Raw genomic sequence first — 22,168 nt, forward strand, 5'->3', positions numbered from 1 at the left:
AAAAAAAAAAAAAAAAAAAAAAAGGATTATAATACAAATCAGATACTAATAATCCCCAATTGTGAAATTCTTCATTATCTTCTCATTGAACTTAGAATAAAATCAAAACTCCTACAAGACTGCTTGATTTGGCTCCTGCATGCTTCTCAGATGGGGCACTTCCACTCATTCATGCTTTAGACATAATAACCTTTCAGTTCCATGCCATGCTTTTTCTACCTCAGGGCTTATGCACTTAACTGTTCTTCTACCTGCTTGTCCCCTAACCAGCTTCTGCCTATCTTTAGATATCTATTGTAATGTCATTTCCCGCTGGGTGGGGTGGCTCATGCCTTTAATCCTAGCACTTTGGGAGGCTGAGGTGAGAGGATCGTTTGAGTCCATTGTGAGACCCCATCTCTCAATTTTTTTTAATTTAAAAATTAGCTGGGCATAGTGGTATACACTTCTAGTCCCAGCTACCTGGGAGGCTGAGGCAGGAGGATCACTTGATCCCAGGAGGTCAAGGCTGCAGTGAACTGTGATTGGGCCACTGTGCTCCAGCCTGGACAACAGAGTGAGAACCTGTCTCAAAAAAAATAAAAATTTTAAAATTAAAAATAATAAAGTTGCTTCATCAGAAAGCCTTTCTCTAACCACCCGCAAATTCAGTCACTTCATCATGTTACCCTCTATTTTCTTCAATAACATTTTCCACTTTCAAAAAAAAGTTGTGTTTACCTTGTTTTACTTGATAATTCCATTCACTCTCCTGTCAGAGTGTAATCTTGATGAAGCTGACTTTGTTCTGTTTATTGGCCTGTTCTCAGCACATGTCATGTAGTAATAATCACTTAGTAATTATTTGATACATGGATGAACAGCATATGTATCTTTTTTTTTTTTTTTTTTGAGATGGAGTCGCGCCCTGTTGCCCAGACTGGAGTGCAGTGGCGTGATCTTGGCTCACTGCAATCTCCGCCTCCTGAGTTAAAGCAATTCTTCTCCCTCAGCTTTCTGAGTAGCTGGGATCACAGGCACACACCACACCCAGCTAATTTTTGTATTTTGAGTACAGACAGGGTTTCACCATGTTGACCAAGACTGGTCTTGAACTCCTGACCTCAGGTGACCCACCCACCTCAGCCTCGCAAAGTGCTGGAATTACAGGCGTGAGCCACCATGCCCAGCACATGTGAGTCTTATGATCTATCTTTTACCTTTTTAGCCTCACCGATTCCTGGACCATCATTATTTCTCAGTATATTGAACCATATACAGTCTCATGTCACAATATGTGCTACATTGCTTCTTTGCTTTTGTTTTATTTTTAAATAGAGACAGGGTCTTACTATGTTGCCAGGCTGGACTTGAACTCTTTGGCTCAACAGTTCTTCTGCCTCAACCTCCCAAATAATCGGGACCACAGTGCCTCTTTCTTTGTTTAAGCAGTTTCCTCAGAAATGTTATTGTCTCCCGAATCTACTTGGCAAGCACCAGTTTATCTTATGGTTCTCTGTGTAGCTTTTTCAAACCCTCTTCTCCAGTAGGATTGATTAGTAATTCTCTCCAGCCCAGCTTCCCACTAACTAGTATTTAAGCTTCTATGGCATGGGGTCTTAATCAATTTTGTATCTACATGGTCTAGCAAGTAGTATGCACTCAGTACATGTTTTAAAACATAATCTCATTTTATTATCGTTTATCCTACTTTATAGAACTTGGAAAAGTTTATTTTGCCTAGATTAATGTTAGAAAAAGAATTTGACTCTTTATCTTTCTGAATCCATAGTCTGTGTTTTTCCCACTATATTCTATTCTTTTTATTTACTTTTTTTTGTTGGTTTTTTTGTTTTGTTTTGTTTTTTTTGAGACAGAGTCTTGCTCTGTCACCCAGGCTAGAGTGCAGTGGTGCAATCTCAGCTCACTGCCACCTCTGCCTCCTGGGTTCAAGTGATTCTCCTGCCTCACTCAGCCTCCCAAGCAGCTGGGATTATAGGTGTGTGCCACCACACCTGGCTAATTTTTGTATTTTTGGTAGAGATGAGGTTTCACCATGTTGGCCGGGCTAGTTTTGAACTCCTGACCTCAGGTGACTTGCCCACCTTGGCCTCCCAAAGTGCTGGGATTACAGGCATCCTGGCCTCTATTGCTTTTATTTAATGTTTTGATAACTAGATCCAAATTGTTCTTTAAAAGAGAAATACAGACCAGGCACAGTGGCTCACACCTGTAATCCCAGCACTTTGGGAGGCCGAGGTGGGCAGATCATTTGAGGTCAGGAGTTCAAAACCAACCTGACCAGCATGGTGAAACCCCATCTCTACTAAAAATACAAAATATTAGCCGGGTGTGGTGGCAGGCACCTGTAATCCCAGCTGCTCAGGAGGCTGAGGCAGGAGAATCACTTGAACCCAGGAGGCAAAGGTTGCCCTCCAGCCTGAGCAACAGAGCGGTACTCCATCTCAAAAAAAAAAGAGAAAAATTCAGTTTAAGATGTATTTTGTAATGCTATAACAAGTTAGTGCTATTTGTTAATCTTTTATGTGTATAATGTCACTTGTTTTTAAATGTTTGCTCATAAATATTTAGTAATGTTCATGAAAAATAATAAAGTCCCATCATCCAGCAAATTTTTTCAGCTAAGCGTGTCTTAAGAAAAGCAGAACGTTTTTAAAAAATGTTTAATCTACTAAATTATTTCTCACAGGGCTATGGCATTTCCTCTGTGCCATCTGCTTCCAATTCTAAATCCATAAAAGAGAATAGTAATGCTGCCATCATCAAGAGATTTAACCATCACAGTGCCATGGTCCTGGCAGCTGGACTCAGAAAACAGTTAAGTATCAATGCAGAGGTGCAGTAACTGGGCTTTTCAAGATATCCAGATGGAGTTGTGGTGTTGTTTTGGTTGTGGTTTTTAACGTTAACTTTTTTTTTTCCCTTTGTTTTAAGAGAAGCACAAAATGAACAAAATAGTGAGCCCAGCAGCGTGGATGGAAATTCTGGAGATGCAGACTGCTTTCAGCCAGCAGTCAAAAGGGTATGGGCAAAAAAATATGAACCATTTGGGGCTCAAGTTTCTCCAAATACTTTATGTAACTGCAAGAACTATATATGCTTATTTCCTATGACTCAGTTCTTCTGACCAAGATGTTAAGCATTTAGCTTAAAGTGTATAGCATTACAAAGAGTATTTCCCCAGCTTTGGCTTGCCAGCCAACTTTCCATTGACTCTAGCCTGTTAGCCATTTTTATTGTTTTTTGTTTGTTTGTTTATTTTCCCCACATGTACACATACATACAGATTGTTCTTATATGTGATTTTTGTTCTGTGGAAATAAAATCTTCATTCAACAGAGGCAATATGACAGAAAAGCCAAAGTTTCATGTATATGATTTTTAAAAGAAAGTGAATTAGCCCTGTTAAACCTAGCATTTCAGAGCTGAAAGTGTCTTCTCATTAAATATTGATGAAATCATATGAGGGTGTGGAGAAGGATGGACAGAATTAGCTTCTTGTGTATTTATTCTTCTCCTGCAACTTTGCCAAGCTATTTTGTACCTCCCTTCCTAATTAGGATAAAGCTTTCTTAGAGAGCAGTCAGGCAATGTGTATTGAACATTTAAAGCTTTATATCCTTAGTTCTACTTGTGGACGTTTAGTTCTTAAGAGAGGTATACTAAGATTTAGATAGAAATATTCATTACAGTATCATAAAGACAGTAGCAAGGATTCTGTTATCTGTAGTGCATTAATACAATAGAGATTGATGCAACTATTAATTATTTTGAAAGCATTAATGATACATTGCATCAAAGAGTTCACAGAACAGATTGTACTGTACAGTTTTATGCACAAAAAAATAGTTTGTGAGTTTTGAAAGGGCCTTCAGATGAATATGCTAAACAGTTCTTTCAATAAAGAGATTATGGATAAGTCTTAATTTCTTTCATTTATTTCAGTAATTTAATGTTGTTGTTGTTGTTGTTTGTTTTTTTGAGACAGAGTCTTGCTCTGTCACCCAGGCTGGAGTACAGTGGTGCAATCTCAGCTCACTGCAACGTTTGCCTCCTGGATTCAAGCGATTCTTCTGCCTCAGCCTCCGGAGTAGCTGGGATTATAGGCATGCACCACCACACCTGGCTAATTTTTGTATTTTTAGTAGAGACGGAATTTTGCCATGTTGGCCAGGCTGGTCTTGAACTCCTGGCCTCATGTGATCTACCCACCTCGGCCTCCCAAAGTGCTGGGATTATAGGCATGAGCCACTGTGCCAGCCTATTTCAGTAACTTAATGTTTTTACAGGCATGTATTACCTATAAAATTAATAAAGCCAGTAAGGCATTTGTTTTTTGAACTAAAGCAAAACTGAAATATAAGTTATAAAGAAGTTAGAGAAGAAATCTATTAAGTGATGCTTTCTTTGTATACTGTTGCACTGAGTACCCTTGATTCTTGGTGGTGAACAAGTTATCAGAAATTTCTTGGCCAGGTGCCGTGGCTCATGCCTGTAATCCCAGCACTTTGGGAGGCCAAGGTGGGTGGATGACTTGAGGTCAGAATTTCTAGAACAGCCTGGCCAGCATGGTGAAACCCTATCTCTACTAAAAATACAAAAATTAGCCAGGCGTGGTGACGTGCACTTATAATTCCAGCTACTTGGGAGGCTGAGGCAGGAAAATCACTTGAACCTGGGAGGTGGAGTTTGCAGTGAGCTGAGACCGCGCCACTGCACTCCAGCCTGGATGACAGAGCAAGACTCCATCTCAAAAAATAAAAAAGAAATTTATTTATTTGTGTGAATTTTTACAAATCAGATACTTCTCGACTTAAATAGGTCTACATCCCAGTAAACTCATCAGAATTTGCAAATACTATAAATCGAAAATGCATTGAATACACCTAATGTATGAAATACCATAGTTTAGCCTATCCTACTTTAAACGTGTTCTGAACACTTAGCCTGTACTTGGGCAGCATTACCTTCTGTAAAGCGTATTTTGTAATAAAATGTTGAATATCTCATGTAACTCATTGAATACTGAAAGTGAAAAACAATGTATGGCTATTCAAAGTATGGTTTCTCGGCGAGGCGCGGTGGCTCAAGCCTGTAATCCCAGCACTTTGGGAGGCCAAGACGGGCGGATCACGAGGTCAGGAGATCGAGTCCATCCTGGCTAACACGGTGAAACCCCGTCTCTACTAAAAAATACAAAAAACTAGCCGGGCGAGGTGGCGGGCGCCTGTAGTCCCAGCTACGTGGGAGGCTGAGGCAGGAGAATGGCGTGAACCCAGGAGGCGGAGCTTGCAGTGAGCTGAGATCCGGCCACTACACTCCAGCCTGGGCGACAGAGCGAGACTCCGTCTCAAAAAAAAAAAAAAAAAAAAAAAAATCAAAGTATGGTTTCTCTACTGAATGTGTATCACTTTGACACTATCATAAAGTTGAAAAATTCCGAGTCAAACCATTGTAAGTCAGGGGCTATCAGTATTCAGTAGTAAATGCTGGCTCTAACTGTTCTTCCAAGTCAGTAGTTGACTGCTCTTTATTCTATAAAGGGTTACAATTTATAGATTCTCTTACTTGTAGAATGAGAGATTCAGAATTAATAGCAGACAGAGTCCCTACCTTGATGGAGCTTTCAGTTAAGTGTGAAAGTCAGGTGACCTAACTAGGCCTTGGCATAAGTTTAGGATTTGGATTGTTAACGGGAGCTTGGGTAGGGACATGTCATAGGTAAGGCGACAGCAGGGGTAGAAATAAGCTTGACATATGTCAAAAATCATGAAGACATCAGTAATCCTTGAAGTTGGCTGAAGGGTATAGAGTTGAGAAAGTAATAAAAAAAGAGACAAAAGTTAGGCTGAGTCTGAGTTAGGATGTGTTTCTCTGCGTATCATATGAGGAGGTCAGATTTGTTCTGTACCATAAAGGGACTATTTAGAATCTTAAAGTTGGAGCAATTTAAAATGTTAAATTTTCAGATTGACCTTTTTTGAGATATAGTTAATAACCTGAATGTTCTGATTCTAGTCTTGGTAGTCAATAAGAGTTGACCGGATGAATTCATAGCTTTGTAGAGGAAGACATTAATTGCAAGGCTGATTTGCACAAATGTTTACATAGGTCATATATCTTTCATAAGTAATATGTTTTTATTACAAGGCTGTAAAAATTTAAGCAGGTTGTTAATAGCACAGGTGGTAACAGATTAATGAAATTAATGAATTAAATTAGTAAAAATAAAGAGTCCAGAAGTAAACCCAAATACATGGAGGAATTAAGCATACATATGATACACATGACATTTTAAAAGTCAGTGAGAAAAGATGAATTATTTTACAAATGGTGTTAGAAGGACTGATCGATAATTTTGTTAAAAGAAACTTAGATTCCCTATTTTACTCCTAATCCAAAATAAATTCTGAGTGGATCCAAGATTCAAGCAAAAATTAAGCCACAAGTTGGGCATGGTAGCATGTGCCTATAACTATAATCTCAGCAATTTAGGAGGCTGAGTTCGGCTGGGGAGGTGGTGATTTGCGCCTAGGAAAAAAAAAAAGCCCCAGGTGTATAAGCAAAAAGCAGGCAAAAGGTAGAATTTTTTTTTTTTTTGAGATGAAGTCTCACTCTTGTCACCCAGGCTGGAGCGCAGTGGCATGATCTCAGCTCACTGCAACCTCTGCCTCCCAGGTTCAAGCGATTCTCCTGCCTCAACCTCCCAAGTAGCTGGAATTACAGGCATCTGCCGAGGAGATGGAATTTTTTATAATTAAAACAAAAAAATACCAAACTGGAAGATAAAGTGTTTACAACACATAAAGTAAAAGACTGTTTCCTTAATATTTAAAAAAGTCTTATTTTTTAAAAGTACCCAATATAAAATAGCGGACAGCATAACATCGTTCATTTGGGGAAAAAATAATAAAATGTAAACTTTCACCTACCAGATTGGCAAAAGTAAAAAGTTCAGTAATACTTCATGTAGTCAAAGTGTAAGAAAACTAGTACTCTTAAGTATTGGTTGAGAAAATATTTGTAGGACAACCATTTGTAGGACAGTCATCTCTAGGAAGTGAAGCTCATGGTGGGAAGACTTCATTTTTTACTCTGTACAGTTTTGTTTTTTCAGTCATGTTTATTTTGTAAGAGAAAGTTGTGACCAAATAAAAAGTACTGTGTTAATAATTATAGGCGAAATTACAAGAGTCCATTGAATATGAAGACTTGGGGAAAAATAACTCTGTAAAAACGATTGCACTAAACCTCAAGAAGTCAGATAGGTAAGTTTGGTCAATATTAAGCAGAACAGCTATGTAACACAATTCAGTCCAAAATATATCCTGCAAGTACAGCACTCATGTTTTAATCAGTTTGTCACTATCAAAGTACAATATCCTTTTTTGTTTAAAATTTATACTTCTCAGGAAAGCAAAAATGATCAAACCCATGACAATAAATGTTGGATCTTTCTGCTGTTGCCTTCTTATTGCCCTTATGGGAGTTAAATTATTTTACTGAAATTATTTTATTGAAATCTCTTTAACTATATAGTTATCGTTGCTTGCCTTGAGGGGAACTTTGTTCTGACTGCCAAAATGTTGCAAAGACAAATGTTGAGCATCTTTACTGTGTGTGATTAGTAATTTCTTCTGTGCTAACCTGCAGGTATTATCATGGTCCAACTCCCATCCAGTCACTACAGTATGCAACAAGTCAGGACATTATTAATTCTTTTCAAAGTATTAAACAAGAAATGGAAGCTTATACACCCAAGTTAACTCAGGTAGGTGACTTCTACTGTTTGAAGGCCAGAATTCCCATAGTTCTTTCCTCAGTTTATGAGCACAAGCAGATTGAACTATACAACTAATATTATAATTGGGTTTAAAGACATAGTTCTGATAAATAAATTGAAAAAAGAGGTGGCAAGAAAAGGTGTTTGGCACTTTCAAAAGGCATCTGAAGATAAGATGATAATGAAAAATAAGGTGATGAATTTTGTGATTTTACTTCTGTATACTTTTATTGGGAAAATCTCCCACGTTTCCAAATTCTCTCTGGACATTATTCTCTGAATATTCTGCATGACTCAGGCTCAAAATATGTAAAACAGCTCATCGTTGTTCTTTGTTTTTCTTTGTACTTCAGTTGATCAACAGTTTGTCAGTTCTGCCTTCAATAATACTTCTTGATTCTATCACTCTTATTTAGGCAAACCTGACTGATTTTCCGTAATGCTACTGCAAGTTGCCTTTCTAAAATCACTTATTTTGGCCGGGCGCAGTGGCTCATGCCTGTAATCCCAACGCTTTGGGAGGCTGAGGTGGGTGGATCATGTGAGGTCAGAAGTTCGAGACCAGCCTGGCCAACATGGTGGAACCCCGTCTGTACTAAAAAATTAAAAATTAGCTGGGCGTGCTGGTACACACCTGTAATCCCAGCTACACAAGAGGCTGAGCCAGGAGAATCACTTGAACCCAGGTGAGGTGCAGAGGTTGCAGTGAACTGACACCACACCATTGCCTGGGCAACAAGAGCGAAGCTCCATCTCAAATAGATAAATAAATATTTTAAAATAAAAACATGTATTTTATCACTGCAGCTGGAAAATCTTCACTGCCTCCCTTCACTGCAGTAGTCTGAGTGCCTTTGTGTGGCCTGCAAAACTCTTTATAGTCTGGCCCTTGCCCACTACTTGAGTCTCATCTTCAGCCATAGTCTCCACTACTCCCTCCCACACATGGCCACGGGTTCCGTACTCCAGCCTAACACACTAAGCTGTCCAAAATCTTTTGATCACATTGTCTCCTTCATGCTTCCTGTGCTTTGACTCATACTCTTTCTCCTTAGAATACCCTTAGCCCTGTCTCCCCTAAGGAACTGATAATTAAGACTCAGCTCCAGTTTCATTGCCTCTGGAAAGTAATCCTTAACTTGTGCAAAGAAGAATTTGTTTTTTCCTTTTCTCCGTTTTTATGAGCACTGAGGCAGAGTGTATACCTATATTACGGTATTTATCACATCAAGACTTACTTTTTCCTTTTTATTTTGAAATCTCAGATTTTACTGAAAGTGACAGGAAAATATGTTTTCCAACCCATTTTGAGACAAGGTTACAGGCATAATTTCCGTTTACCCCTAAATATTTCGATGTGTATTTTCAAAAAACTAAGACATTCTCTTAAATAACAATACAATTATAGAATTAATAAGTTAACATTGATGATGTATTATCTAGTCTGCAGATCTACACTTTCACCAGTTATACCATACATAGCAAAAGAAAACTTTTTGGTCCAGCAGCCAAGCCAGGTTTATGAGTTGTGTTTGTTTCTCATGTGTTTTTAGTCTCCTTTAAAATGGAATGATTTGTCAATCTTTGTCTTTTCATAACTTTGACACTGAAAGAGTACTGGGCAATTTTTTGTAGAATGACCTTAAATTTCTCTAATGTTTCCTTGTGACTAGATTCACATTAGGCATTTTTCCAGAAATACCACAGAAATAATGTTATATCCTACTCAGTGTGTCATATCAGGAGGCAAATGATTTGTGTATATCCCAGCTTGTGATAATACATTTTTTCACTTGGTTAAAGGTAGTATTTGCCTGGTTTTCCACCAAAAAGTTAACTATTTTTCCCTTTGTAATTAATAAGTATTTTGTGGAGCTGTACTTTGAGACTATGTAAATACCCCATTTCTCACCAAATGTTTTATTTTTTAATATCATTATCTTTAGAGACAGGGTCTTGCTTGATGCCCAGGCTGGAGTGCAGTGGCACAGTCATAGCTCCGTACAGCCTCAAACTCCTAGACTCAAGCAATCCTCCTACCTCAGCTTCCTGAGTAGCTGGGATTATATGAATATGTCACCACACAACAAACTTTCATCTAGTAGATTTTTAGAATCATTGACGATTCTTGCCTGGAAGAGTGGTTGTTAAATGATGATTTTCTAATTCCATCAGCCCTTCTGCGTTATCAGCTGACATGAAAGGAAGAGCATTCCCTTCATTACCTTCTCCTCTGTTTGTTATTTATATCAGCATGAATTCATTTATTCTATGAGTTAAACACTGTTGCTCTCTTTTTTTTTCTTTTTATTCTTTTGGATTTGTTTGTTTGTTTGAGATGGGGTCTCATGTCTCACTCTGTCACTCAGGCTGAAGCACAGTGGCATGATCTCAGCCCACTGCAGCCTCCACCTCGCTGGCTCAAGCGATCCTCCCACCTCAGCCCCCCAGGCAGCTGAAACCACAGGCACTCATCACCATGCCTGGCTAACTTTTTGTATTTTTGGTAGAGACAGTGTTTTGCCGTGTTGCCCAGGCTGGTCTTGAACTCCTGAGCTCAAGGAATCCACCTGCCTCGGCCTCCCAAAGTGCTGAGATTACAGGCTATTTTTTTCTTTCTGTTAACCAAGGTACAACTTAACATACAGTAAAATTTATTTATTTATTTAGAGACAGGGTCTCACTGTGTCTCCCAGGCTGGAGTGCAGTATCACAATCTCGGCTCACTGCAGCCTCGACTTCCCAGGTTCAAGCAATCCTCTCACCTCAGCCCCCTCAAGTAGCTAAGTAGCTGGGACTCCAGGCATGTGTCACCACCCCTGGCTAATTTTTATATTTTTGTGTGTAAACAGGGTTTCACCATGTTGCCCAGGCTGATCTTGAATTCCTCAGTTCAAGCAATCCACCCACCTCAGCCTCCCAAAATGAAATTTATCTTTTTAAGTCTGCTAGTCTACAAGTTTTGATAAACACATGCTGTTATGTAGCCACCAACAAAATGAAGATTTAAAAAAACCAGTTCTGTCACCTCAGAAAGTCTACCCATGCCCCTTTATAGTCAAACCCTTCCTACCCTCTTCACTCAGGCTCTCCTGTGTCTGACAATATCCCCATCATTCTGAGCCCCTCCTTACTTAATGGTGCAGTAAGACAGATGTTCCAGGCTTATCTTGTATTTGCTCCGCCCCAGGCGTGGAATTTTCTTTTTAGCACTGAGTGGATTAAGGTAGGAACCAAGATCTGGGACCAGGCGCAGTGACTCATGCCTGTAGTCCCAGCACTTTGCCAGGCCGAGGCACGCAGATCACTCGAGAGTTCTAGACCACCCAGGCCAACATGACAAAACCCCGTGTCCACCAAAAATACAAAAATTAACTGGGTATGGTGGTGCATACCTGTATTCTCAGCTACTCAGGAGGCTGAGGCAGAAGAATTGCTTGAGCCTGGAAGGCAGAGGTTGCAGTGAGCCAAGATCACACTGTTGCACTCCAGCCTGGGCAATAGAGTGAGACTCTGTCTCAAAAAAAAAGAAAAAAAAAATGTATCTGAGCACTAGGTATACTCATTGCTGTTGGGGTGTCATTGTCCCTTCAGCAGAAAGCTAGGAAATACGTATGTGTACATATATGCACACATAACCAACTTGGGATTATTTGACCAATTCTTTCAATCTAGACTATGGTTGTCCAGTATCTGGCCCTGGGGCCCAAGTAGACCCACATATCTTTTGTTTTAGGTGTGGTGGTGGTTGTTTGATTTAGAGATGAGGTTTCTGTCACCCAGACTGGAGTGCAGAAGCACTATCATAGCTTACTGCAACCTTGAACTCCTGGGCTCAAGCGATGCTCCCACCTCAGTCTCCTGAGTCACTAGGATTACAATTGTGAGCCACCATTCCCAGCTCTCCCCACATAATTTTTTTACGCTGTAGTCAGTCTGTTGTTGTTTTTTTTTTTTTTTTTTTTTTTTTGAAGTCAGGGTCTTGCTTTGTTGCCCAGAGTGGAGTGCAGTGGCGCCATCTCAGCTCACTGCAGCCTCAACTTCCCAGGCTCAAATGATCTTCTCACCTCAGCCTCCCAAGTAACTTGGACTACAGGCGTGCACCACCACGCCCAACTAATTTTTTTTGTATTTTTTGTAGAGACAGGGTTTCGCCATATTGCCCAGGCTGGTATCTGACAAAAAGAAAATAGGAATAAAGTGAGCTCCAGTGTCCCCTTGACTCATGGTTGTCCCATACTGTACTTTTACACTAAGTTGGAAAAATGTTTTCATCCAATCTATACATGGATGGATTTCTGCTCATAAAAACTTCATTGGAAAATCTTAGAGATGCTAACCCTGCACTTGCTGTTTCACAAATTATTTGTTCCTCCCTATAGCAGTGCCTCCCTACAGTGCCTGGCACTTGATAGGCACTCATTGAATAGATAGGTCAATTTTTTCCTAAATGTTGATGTTGATGGGGAGTATATTTTTCCCCCTTTTGGCTGTATTTATTCACTTCCTTGAAAATTAAATGACAATTAATAAATTTCTGCTCTGTTGATTTTCCCCCCCCAAATCTGCTATCAAGGGTATGTGTTAGTGGCCGGGCGCGGTGGCTCAAGCCTGTAATCCCAGCACTTTGGGAGGCTGAGACGGGCGGATCACGAGGTCATGAAATCGAGACCATCCTGGCTAACACGGTGAAACCCCGTCTCTACTAAAATACAAAAAAACTAGCCGGGCGAAGTGGCGGGCGCCTGTAGTCCCAGCTACTCGGGAGGCTGAGGCAGGAGAACGGCGTTAACCCGGGAGGCGGAGCTTGCAGTGAGCTGAGATCCGGCCACTACACTCCAGCCCTGGCGACAGAGTGAGACTCTGCCTCAAATAAAAAAAAAAAAAAAAAAATGTATGTGTTAGCAAAGCCAGGTGTGGAGTACATACCTGTAGTCTGTCCCAGCTACTCAGGAGGCTGAGGGAGGAGGATTGCTTGAGCCCAGGAGTTCAAGTTCAGCCTGGGCAACATAACAAGATTTTGTTTCTTAGAAAAATAAATTTAACAGTAACAAAGGATACAGGTTAACATGTTGTTTTACCTGTTTCCTTAAACTCCATTTTACCTTCAGTGGTAAGAGTTCCCAAGTTAAATTGAATTGATACTTAAGAAAGGGCTTTAACTAGGCAAAACCATGGGAGTTTTGAAGTCCCTGTGGACTTGCCTGGCATGCCTGGAAGATTTGTAGGTATCACCTTTCTACACAGATTGTGTTTCTGCCCTCAAGGAAAATAGTTCACTTTGATCACTGTAAATGATGTAGTATTTAAACAAAAGTAAAACACTTCATTGTTGCTCTAAAACTAAAATGTTAAGAAAGAAAAGTGGCAAAAAAAAGAGGAAAACCAGTTTTTCTGCATTTTCATTTTTTTCAGGTTCTCTCAAGTAGTGCTGCCAGTAGTACCATCACAGCACTGTCACCTGGAGGGGCACTTATGCAGGGAGGAACACAGCAAGCCATAAACCGTATGTGCCGGGCCATCTTCTGCTACTATCTTTCTGCCTAAATCAGCTTTAAAAAGCAAGCTGGGAGGAGTGCTGAACTTTTATTGGTTTTTCCGTGGAATAATCCTGGGATTTCTATTTTGTAGATTTGTTTTTATACATTCAGATTCTGAAACACATCTAGACAAGTGTTAGATTTCAGAACTGTCTTACTATTACAAATAGTGGTACATTGCTAATTTCTCTAATATCATACTAAAAGCTGCTTTCTTCTCCCCTACCTCTTAGAATAAAGGGGAAACCTGAAAGTTTCTTTAAAATCCCAAGAGCTTTTAAATTTTATGATCTCTCAGCCCCAAAATTACTAACTTATCTGAAAATAGCATATCCTGGTTTGGCGTTGACAGAGTACATGTTCAAGTTTATTCTCTGAGTGGTCATTTTTTTCAATTCTGTATATATGTTAAAATAGCTCTTACCCTGTGGACCTCGTTCTTCTTTTGCAGAGATGGTGCCAAATGATATTCAGTCTGAATTGAAACACTTATATGTAGCTGTTGGAGAACTTCTACGGCATTTCTGGTCCTGCTTTCCTGTTAATACGCCATTCCTAGAAGAAAAGGTTAGAACCAGTTCTGAAGACAGCCAGATAATTGTGGTAGTGACTTACGAGATGTTTTGAAATTGGACAGTTTTATTGAGTCTTTACCATGTGACAGACACTGGGATAACTCTTTTGCATACATTATTTCATGTAAACCTCACAGCATCTTTATGGAGTAGGTATTGGTACCCATTTTATAGATTAGGAAACAGATCAGACCAGTTCCATAACTAATAATCATACAACTTAAAGCTTGTATCTACTTCCAAGCCACTGTGAATAGAGACCCAAAACAAATTACATCAGTAAAGTTATTTATATTTGATACGTTTTTCAGGGATAGCAAAATCCAAAGTAAGAACTGACAACAAATATAGCACTAGCTATTTAACACTAAAACCCCTTTAACCCATTAAAGGACAGTTGACAAATGGAAAAATGTAACATTAATAGTAATATTATAAATTGCTCTTATGAACCGTGATTAAGTAAAAGATAAAGACCTCATTAAGAACAATAGGCAAACACTTTACAAGCAACTCACTAAAGAATGGAGCGACCTAGGAAGATTAAGGGGAAATGCTCACACTCATCATCAGTATGCAGATAAATGAAAGCTACAGTAAAAGAACATTTTGGCCAACCATGGTGGCTCACACCTGTAATCCCAACACTTTGGCGGGGCCAAGGTGGGAGGATTGTTTGAGCCTAGGAGTTGGAGACCAGCCTGGACAACATAGCAAGACTCTGTCTACAAAAAATATATAAATAAATTTTTTAAAAGAATATTTTTTTCACCTACTAATTTGCAAAAGAACGAAAAACAAAATGAGCAGTGTTGACCACGTTGCCAAGAGTCCTTTCTTCCACTGCTAGTGTTTTTTTAGGTGCTTTTACTTCAGCATGCAAATGAAACTTCAAATGAAATTCAACGTTTAGAAATTTAGGAAATAATTAGGAATGCAAATACTTAGCTCGAGATGGTCTATCACTGTCTAAGATAGAGGAAATGGCCTAAATATCTACCAGAAGGGGATTGGTTAGAGAAGCATTTGGTATATTCATACACTGAAAGACAATAATTATTTTATTTATTTTTTTTTATTGAGACAGGGTCTCACGCTGTCACCCAGACTGGAGTGCAGTGGAGTGATCTCGGCTCACTGCAGCCGCTACCTTCTGGGCTGAGGTGATTCTCCCACCTCAGTGTAGTGGCATGAGCCACTACACCCGGCACTTTGGGAGGCCGAGGCAGGCAGATCGCTTGAGCTCAGGAGTTCGAGACCAGCTTGGGCATGTGGCAAAACTCCGTCTCTACAAAAATTACAAAAAGTAGCTCAGGTGATCACCTGAGCCTAGAGAGGTCAAAGCTGCAGTGAGCCGTGTATGATCTTGCCACTGCACTCCAGCCTGGGTGACAGAGTGAGAGCCTGTCTCTGAATGAATAAGTGAATGAGTGACTATTTAAATGAGTTGAGTTTTTTGTTTGTTTTTGTTTTTTGAGACAGAGTCTCACTCTGTAGGCAGACTGGAGTGCAGTGGTATGATCTCAGTTCACTGCAACCTCCACCTCCCGGGTTCAACCAATTTTCCTGCCTCAGCCCCCCGAGTAGCTGGGACTACAGGCATGTGCCACCACACCCAGCTAATTTTTGTATTTTTAGTGGAGACAGGGTTTCACCATGTTAGCCAGGATGGTCTCAATCTCTTGTCCTTGTGTTCCGCCCGTCTCGGCCTCCCAAAGTGCTGGGATTACAGGCGTGAGCCACCGCGCCTGGCCAAATGAGTGTTTATGACTGAAAGATGTTCACATTGAAGTGTTAACAATGGGATATAATTGGTATATTTATTTTCTTTTTATATTTAAATTCTATAAGAAAAGTAACTTTCATATGTAGAAGTTTGTTTTTCTCTTGGTCTCTACAGCTTCTTTGAGATTTCTCTGTAATTTATTGTTTCTCATCTTTTATAGGTAGTGAAAATGAAAAGTAATTTGGAACGATTCCAAGTTACGAAGCTCTGCCCATTCCAAGAAAAGATTCGGAGACAGTATTTAAGCACAAATGTAAGGCAGCAATCTGATTTTTGCCTGATCTTCTTTCTCTTTGTAGTAAAATGATGAAATTGACTTTGCTTTCATGTAAATGAGTACTTAATTTTCTTTTTTGAAACGGAGTCTCACTCTGTCGCTCAGGCTGGAGTGCAGTGGCTCCATCTCAGCTCACTGCAACCTCCGCCTCCTGGATTCAAGCAATTCTTCTGCCTCAACCTTCTGAGTAGCTGAGATTATAAGTGCATGCTGCCACGCCCAGCTAATTTTTGTATTTTAGTAGAGACGGGGTTTCACCATGTTGGCCAGGCTGGTCTCAAACTCTTGACCTCAGGTGATCACCCCACCTTGGCCTCCCAAAGTGCTGGGGTTACAGGCATGAACCACCACGCCCTGCCGATACTTTATTTTCTGTTGCTCAAAGTACTATTTTTTAATACTGAAATGTGTCATACATTCAAAAGTATATAAAATACATACATATTTTTTAAATAAAACAACTGTTTACTCACCAATCAGGAAAATGAGTAGAATGTTACCATAACCCATAGATATTCCCTGAGTGCCCCTGTCCAGTTGCATACCACTCTCTCTTCCCCTCCAGAGGTCATGAGTAACCAAGGCATTTGTGATAACCAGCTCCATGCTTTCCCTTAGAAAAGTTTTACAATCTGGCCGGGTGTGTTGGCTCACTCCTGTAATCCCAGCACTTTGGGAGGCCAAGGCAGGCCGATCACTTGAGGTCGGGAGTTCGAGACCAGTCTGGCCAACATGGCGAAACCCTGTCTCTACTAAAAATACAAAAATTAGCCTGGCATGGTGGCGCATGCCTGTAGTCCCAGCTACTCGGAAGGCTGAAACAGGAGAATTGATTGAACCTGGGAGGCAGGGGTTGCGGTGAGCCAAGGTCACACCACCACACTCCAGCCTGGGTGACACAACGAGACTCTGTCTCAAAAAGTTTTACAATCTATGTGTATGTTCTCAAAAATATATATTACTAATTTATTAATTTGGAAAAACTGAGTAGCAAGCACAAACCTAGCAGCGTAAGGAAAGATAGAATTGCCACTACTCACAGTAAGCAAAACTGTTCCTGGGTTCTATTTGGCATCAGCTTCCCTGATTGTTTACAGCAGGGAAGGTCAGTGGATGAGGTATTGAGAAGTGTCACTTTATGCTCAGCATTTTTAGCATTGTATTTAAAACAAGGTTAGAGCAACCACATCAGATCATTTGTATGTGCAGTTATACAAGTCCTCCCAGAGGTACCTTGGGAAGAATAGTACAGTCACGTGTTGCTTAACCACAGGGATATGTTCTAAACAATTCATTGACAGGCAGTTTTGTTATATGAACCTCACAGTGTACTTAATACCTAGCTATATAGCCTGCTACGCTTCTAGGCTATATGGTATAGCCTATTGCTCCTAGGCTGCAAACCTATACAGCATAGTACTGTACACAGTTTTAACACAGTGGTATTTGTGTATCTAAACATAGAAAAGTTGCAGTAAAAATTCAGTATAAAAGATAAAAAGTGGTCCACCTGTAAAGGGCATTTACCATAAATAGAGCTTGCAGGACTGCAGGACTGCAGGACTAGAAGTTAGTTGCTCTGGGTGACTCAGTGAGTGAATGTGAAGGACTAGGACATTACTGTACACTACTGCAGAGTTTACTAACACTGTACACTTAGACTACATTAAATTTACAAAATGGCTTGTTTTCTTCAATAATAAATTAGCCTTAGCTTACTATAACATTTTTACTTTTATAAACTTTTAAATATTTTAAAGTTTTTCATTCTTTGGAATAACATGGAACTTAAAACACACATTGTATAGCTGTACAAAAGTATTTTCTTTGTATTCTTATTCTGTAAGCCTTTCTCTCTCTCTCTCATGTAATATATATATGTATATATATGTGTGTATATATGTATATGTATTTTTTTTTTGAGATGGAGTCTAGTTCTGTCACCCAGGCTGGAGTGCAATGGCACGATTGCAGCTTATTGCAACCTCTGCCTCCTGGGTTCAAGCGGTTCTCCTGCCTCAGCCTCCTGAGTAGCTGGGATTACAGGTGCCCGCCACCATGCCCAGCTAATTTTTTTTTTTTTTTCAGTAGAGACGGGGTTTCACTGTGTTGACCAGGTTGGTCTCGAACTCCTGACCTTGCGATCTGCCCACCTCAGCCTCCCAAAGTGCTGGGATTCCAGGTGTGAGCCACCGTGCCTGGTCCCTTTTTTCTATTTTTAATATTTTTTTTTCTTTTTAAACTTTTGTTAAAAACTAAGACACAAACACACATTAGCCTAGGCCCACACAGGGTCAGGATCATCACTATCACTGTCTTCCACCTCCACATTTGTCCCACTGAAAAGTCTTCAGGGGCGGTAATGCACGTGGAGCTGTCATCTCCTGTGATAACAATACCTTCTTCTGGAATACCTCCTGAAGGACCTGCCTAAGGATTTTTACAATTAACTTTTTTATATTTATAAATAGGAGTACACCATAAATAATGATTTTAAAATACAGTAAATAGATAAACCAGTAACATATTCATTATCATTATCAAGTATAATGTCCCATACATAATTGTACATGCTATACTTTTATACAGCTGGCTACGTAATAGGTTAGTTTACACCAGCATCCCTACAAACGAGTGAATAATGTGCTGCTCTATGATGTTACGACATCACTAGATGATGAGAATTTCTCATCTCTATTATAATCTTACGGGACCACCATCATATATGCATATCATTATGTGGCACATGAGTCTAGTTACAAATTTAAGATTCAGTGTTTCAATAACTAGGATAATTAAAAGGGTAGTTTTATAATTGAAAGCTGAAAAATCATCAGTAAGATTTTTCGTATTTATTGCCTAAATATTCTAAGTGGGTTTTCTTTTTTTTTTTTTTTTTTTTTTTTTTTTTTGAGACGGAGTCTCGCTCTGTCGCCCAGGCTGGAGTGCAGTGGCCAGATCTCAGCTGCTCACTGCAAGCTCCGCCTCCCGGGTTTACGCCATTCTCCTGCCTCAGCCTCCGGGTAGCTGGGAATACAGGCGCCCGCCACCGCGCCAAGCTAGTTTTTTGTATTTTTTTAGTAGAGACAGGGTTTCACCGTGTTAGCCAGGATGGTCTCAATCTCCTGACCTCGTGATCTGCCCGTCTCGGCCTCCCAAAGTGCTGGGATTACAGGCTTGAGCCACCGCGCCCGGCCGGGTTTTCTTAAAATATGAAAGAGCATTACTTAGAATAGAAGCCTGGAGTGTCTTCTCACAGCAGGGCACAGATGGCAGATAGGTTTCAGGTCATGTGCCTTCTCAATTGATTATAACTGCTTGGAGTACTGTGTTGGAAAGTTTGCTGAGGGCCAGGCGCAGTGGCTAACACCTGTAATCGCAGCACTTTGGGAGGCCGAGGCGGGTGGATCACCTGAGGTCAGGAGTTCAAGACCAGCCTGGCCAACGTGGCAAAGCCTCTTCTCTACTAAAAATACAAAAAATTAGCCAGGTGCTGTGGCGAGTGCCTGTAATCCCAGCTACTCAGGAAGTTGAGGCAAGAGAATTGCTTGAACCTGGGAGGCGGAGATTGCAGTGAGCTGAGGTCGCGCCATTGCATCCAGCCTGGGCAACAAAAGTGAAACTCCATCTCAAAAAAAAAGAAAAAGGGTGGGACTGGGCGCGGTGGCTCAAGCCTGTAATCCCAGCACTTTGGGAGGCCGAGACAGGCGGATCGCGAGGTCAGGAGATCGAGACCATCCTGGCTAACACGGTGAAACCCCGTCTCTACTAAAAGTACAAAAAACTAGCCAGGCGAGGTGGCGGGTGCCTGTGGTCCCAGCTGCTCGGGAGGCTGAGGCAGGAGAATGGCGTAAACCCGGGAGGCGGAGCTTGCAGTGAGCTGAGATCTGGCCACTGCACTCCAGCCTGGGCGACAGAGCGAGACTCCGTCTCAAAAAAAAAAAAAAAAAAAAAAAAGGATGCTGAGGCCATGTGCAGCCTTACGGTAGGATATGTTGTTGATCTCTTCCAGTTGATAATATATAGATACTGCTGCCCATCAAGCAGAATAAGTAATTTTTACAGTTTCCAGACAGAGCTGAATATTCCTATCCCCCATAATGATAAACAGGTATGGCAGTAAGGGGAATTTTTTTTAACTCTGTACCCCTCAGACCTAAGCATTGACATGCCAGAAGAATTTAGGACTTCCTGATCTCCATCTGCATCCTCCCAGAGTTGGGAAAACTTTACTTCCAAACACATAAACACTGTCCACCTCCAAGGAAACATATTCCAGAGACTTGTACCTCAAACGTCAGTGTAAGCCAGATGTTGTGGTATGCACATGTAGTCCCAGCTATTCAAGAGACTAAGGCAGGAGGATCATTTGAAATCAGGAGTTTGAGACTATAGTAAACCTAAATTGCACCTGTGAATAGGCACTGCACTCCAGCCTGGGCAACGTAGTAAGACCATGTCTCAAAAAAAATAAAAAGATTCCATATGATCCTTTTGACTTCTAGCCTAGCTATGTCCATGATGAGGGCAAAATTCTTAATCTATTCAGAGATCTGTAGTCCTGACCCAAGACATGACATAGCACGTTGTGTGAAGCATTGAAACCATTTAGGTTTTCTGTAATATGCTGAGTTATGTTGAACTGAAATGCTGGAGTTGAAAAAACCCTAAAAATAGCAAACTGTTTCACAAAATTTTGCAGAATTAACTGCAGGAGCTTTTGAAAATCAAAGATTCTTGGGTCTCATCCCAGGCCTGTTGAATCAGAATCTTCAGGAGAATAAGGCATTTTTCCAATGTTCTGCCAAGATGTATATACAAGGCTGGGCACAGTGGCTCATGCCTGTAATCCCAGCACTTTGAGAGGCTGAGGCAGGAAGATTGCTTGAGCCCAGGAGTTCAAGACCAGCCTGGCCAACGTGGTGAAACCCCATCTCTACTAAAAATACAAAAATTAGCCAGGTGTGGTGGCTCATGGTTGTAATCCTAGCTACTCAGGAGTCTGAGGCATGAGAACTGCTTGGACCTGTGAGCTGGAGGCTGCAGTAAGCCAAAAATCACACCACAGCACTCCAGCCTGGGTAACAGAGCAAGACTCTGTCTCAAAAAAAAAAAAAAAGTGTATACTACCATCCTGGCCTTAGTTGGCTGACCAGTACTCAAATCTAGAAAATCACAAATATAGTTCAGACCGCTTATTTGACAGAAGGAATTGAGGCCTGGAGCACAGTTGTGACTTCCATATTGTCCTATTGTTGGTTAATGACAGGACAGTCATTACAACCACAGCTTTTTCACTGCCCCCCACTTTCTGTCTTTCCTTTCCATACAAAATGTGTCTTGACAGAACCTTCTCAGAGGGCTTGCACTTTGCCTCATTGACTGGGGAAATACAGAGGAGCTCCAAAACTACACTCTGAAATATGTGCCAGATTTGGGTTGGAAGGATTAACTTCCCCTGCTTTTGCCCAGTTGTTAAGTGTCTTGCTGTGTTTTTCAGTTGGTAAGTCACATAGAAGAGATGCTCCAGACAGCCTACAACAAGCTCCACACATGGCAGTCACGGCGTCTGATGAAGAAAACGTGAGGTGGCCATGATGCTCACAGGTTTTGTGAGATTGAGAGAACTATGACCTGCAGCAACTCTGGAAACCTGGCCTGACAGACAAGCAGATGACCTCACAGGAGTGATAAGAAACATCTGCTCCACGCCAGCTCCCAGAGCTGATGCTATTGTACTCTTGCACATTGGGGACTGAAAGGAAAGAAGGGACTAAATGCTGGGGAGGTAAATTAAGGCAGAACCAAATGAGCTACGTTGCAAATATATATATATACACACATATATATATGTACATGTGTATGTACATATATATATTTTAAAAGACTGTTTACTGCAGTTACTCAGGAACTGCTTTTGATTGACATTAAGCTGCTTTCAAAATTTAAAAAAAAAAAAAACTTTTAAAGGGTGCATTGATAAAATTGAGGTTTTTTTGGTTGTCGTTTTTTTCCATGTAAACTTTTTTCCTAAGTTTATGACACAGGGTAGACCTTAAATATTCCTCCTCCATCCTTCATCCTCCACCCTCCATTGGATCCTCAAGTTTTAATGAATTCCAATTATACCTTACATCAGCAAGTTAAAAAGAGTACTTTAAAATAAAGCAAAGGGAGACTGTTGCTCAACCATCAGGAAACAGTTGT

The 22,168-nt window shown here is 40.5% G+C and overlaps 1 protein-coding gene across 5 annotated transcripts in view; it reads left to right on the plus strand.

The window, feature by feature from the left end:
• The window catches only part of GTF2H1 (general transcription factor IIH subunit 1), a 49,195-nt gene extending 27,249 nt beyond the window's left edge, over positions 1 to 21,946 (plus strand). For all 5 annotated transcript variants that reach the window (XM_017858009.1, XM_017858033.1, XM_017858020.1 and 2 more), the window contains 8 exons: positions 2,690 to 2,817; positions 2,935 to 3,022; positions 7,180 to 7,268; positions 7,654 to 7,771; positions 13,199 to 13,289; positions 13,775 to 13,890; positions 15,845 to 15,937; positions 21,462 to 21,946. In XM_017858009.1, coding sequence (XP_017713498.1) covers positions 2,690 to 2,817; positions 2,935 to 3,022; positions 7,180 to 7,268; positions 7,654 to 7,771; positions 13,199 to 13,289; positions 13,775 to 13,890; positions 15,845 to 15,937; positions 21,462 to 21,548 — 810 coding nt within the window. In that variant the 3' untranslated portion in view covers positions 21,549 to 21,946. The remainder of the gene's footprint in view (positions 1 to 2,689; positions 2,818 to 2,934; positions 3,023 to 7,179; positions 7,269 to 7,653; positions 7,772 to 13,198; positions 13,290 to 13,774; positions 13,891 to 15,844; positions 15,938 to 21,461) is intronic.
• The last annotated feature ends 222 nt before the right edge of the window (positions 21,947 to 22,168 follow it).

Source organism: Rhinopithecus bieti, unplaced genomic scaffold (genome assembly GCF_001698545.2).
Source record: "Rhinopithecus bieti isolate Rb0 unplaced genomic scaffold, ASM169854v2 scaffold_2350, whole genome shotgun sequence".
Taxonomy (NCBI): Eukaryota; Metazoa; Chordata; class Mammalia; order Primates; family Cercopithecidae; genus Rhinopithecus; species Rhinopithecus bieti.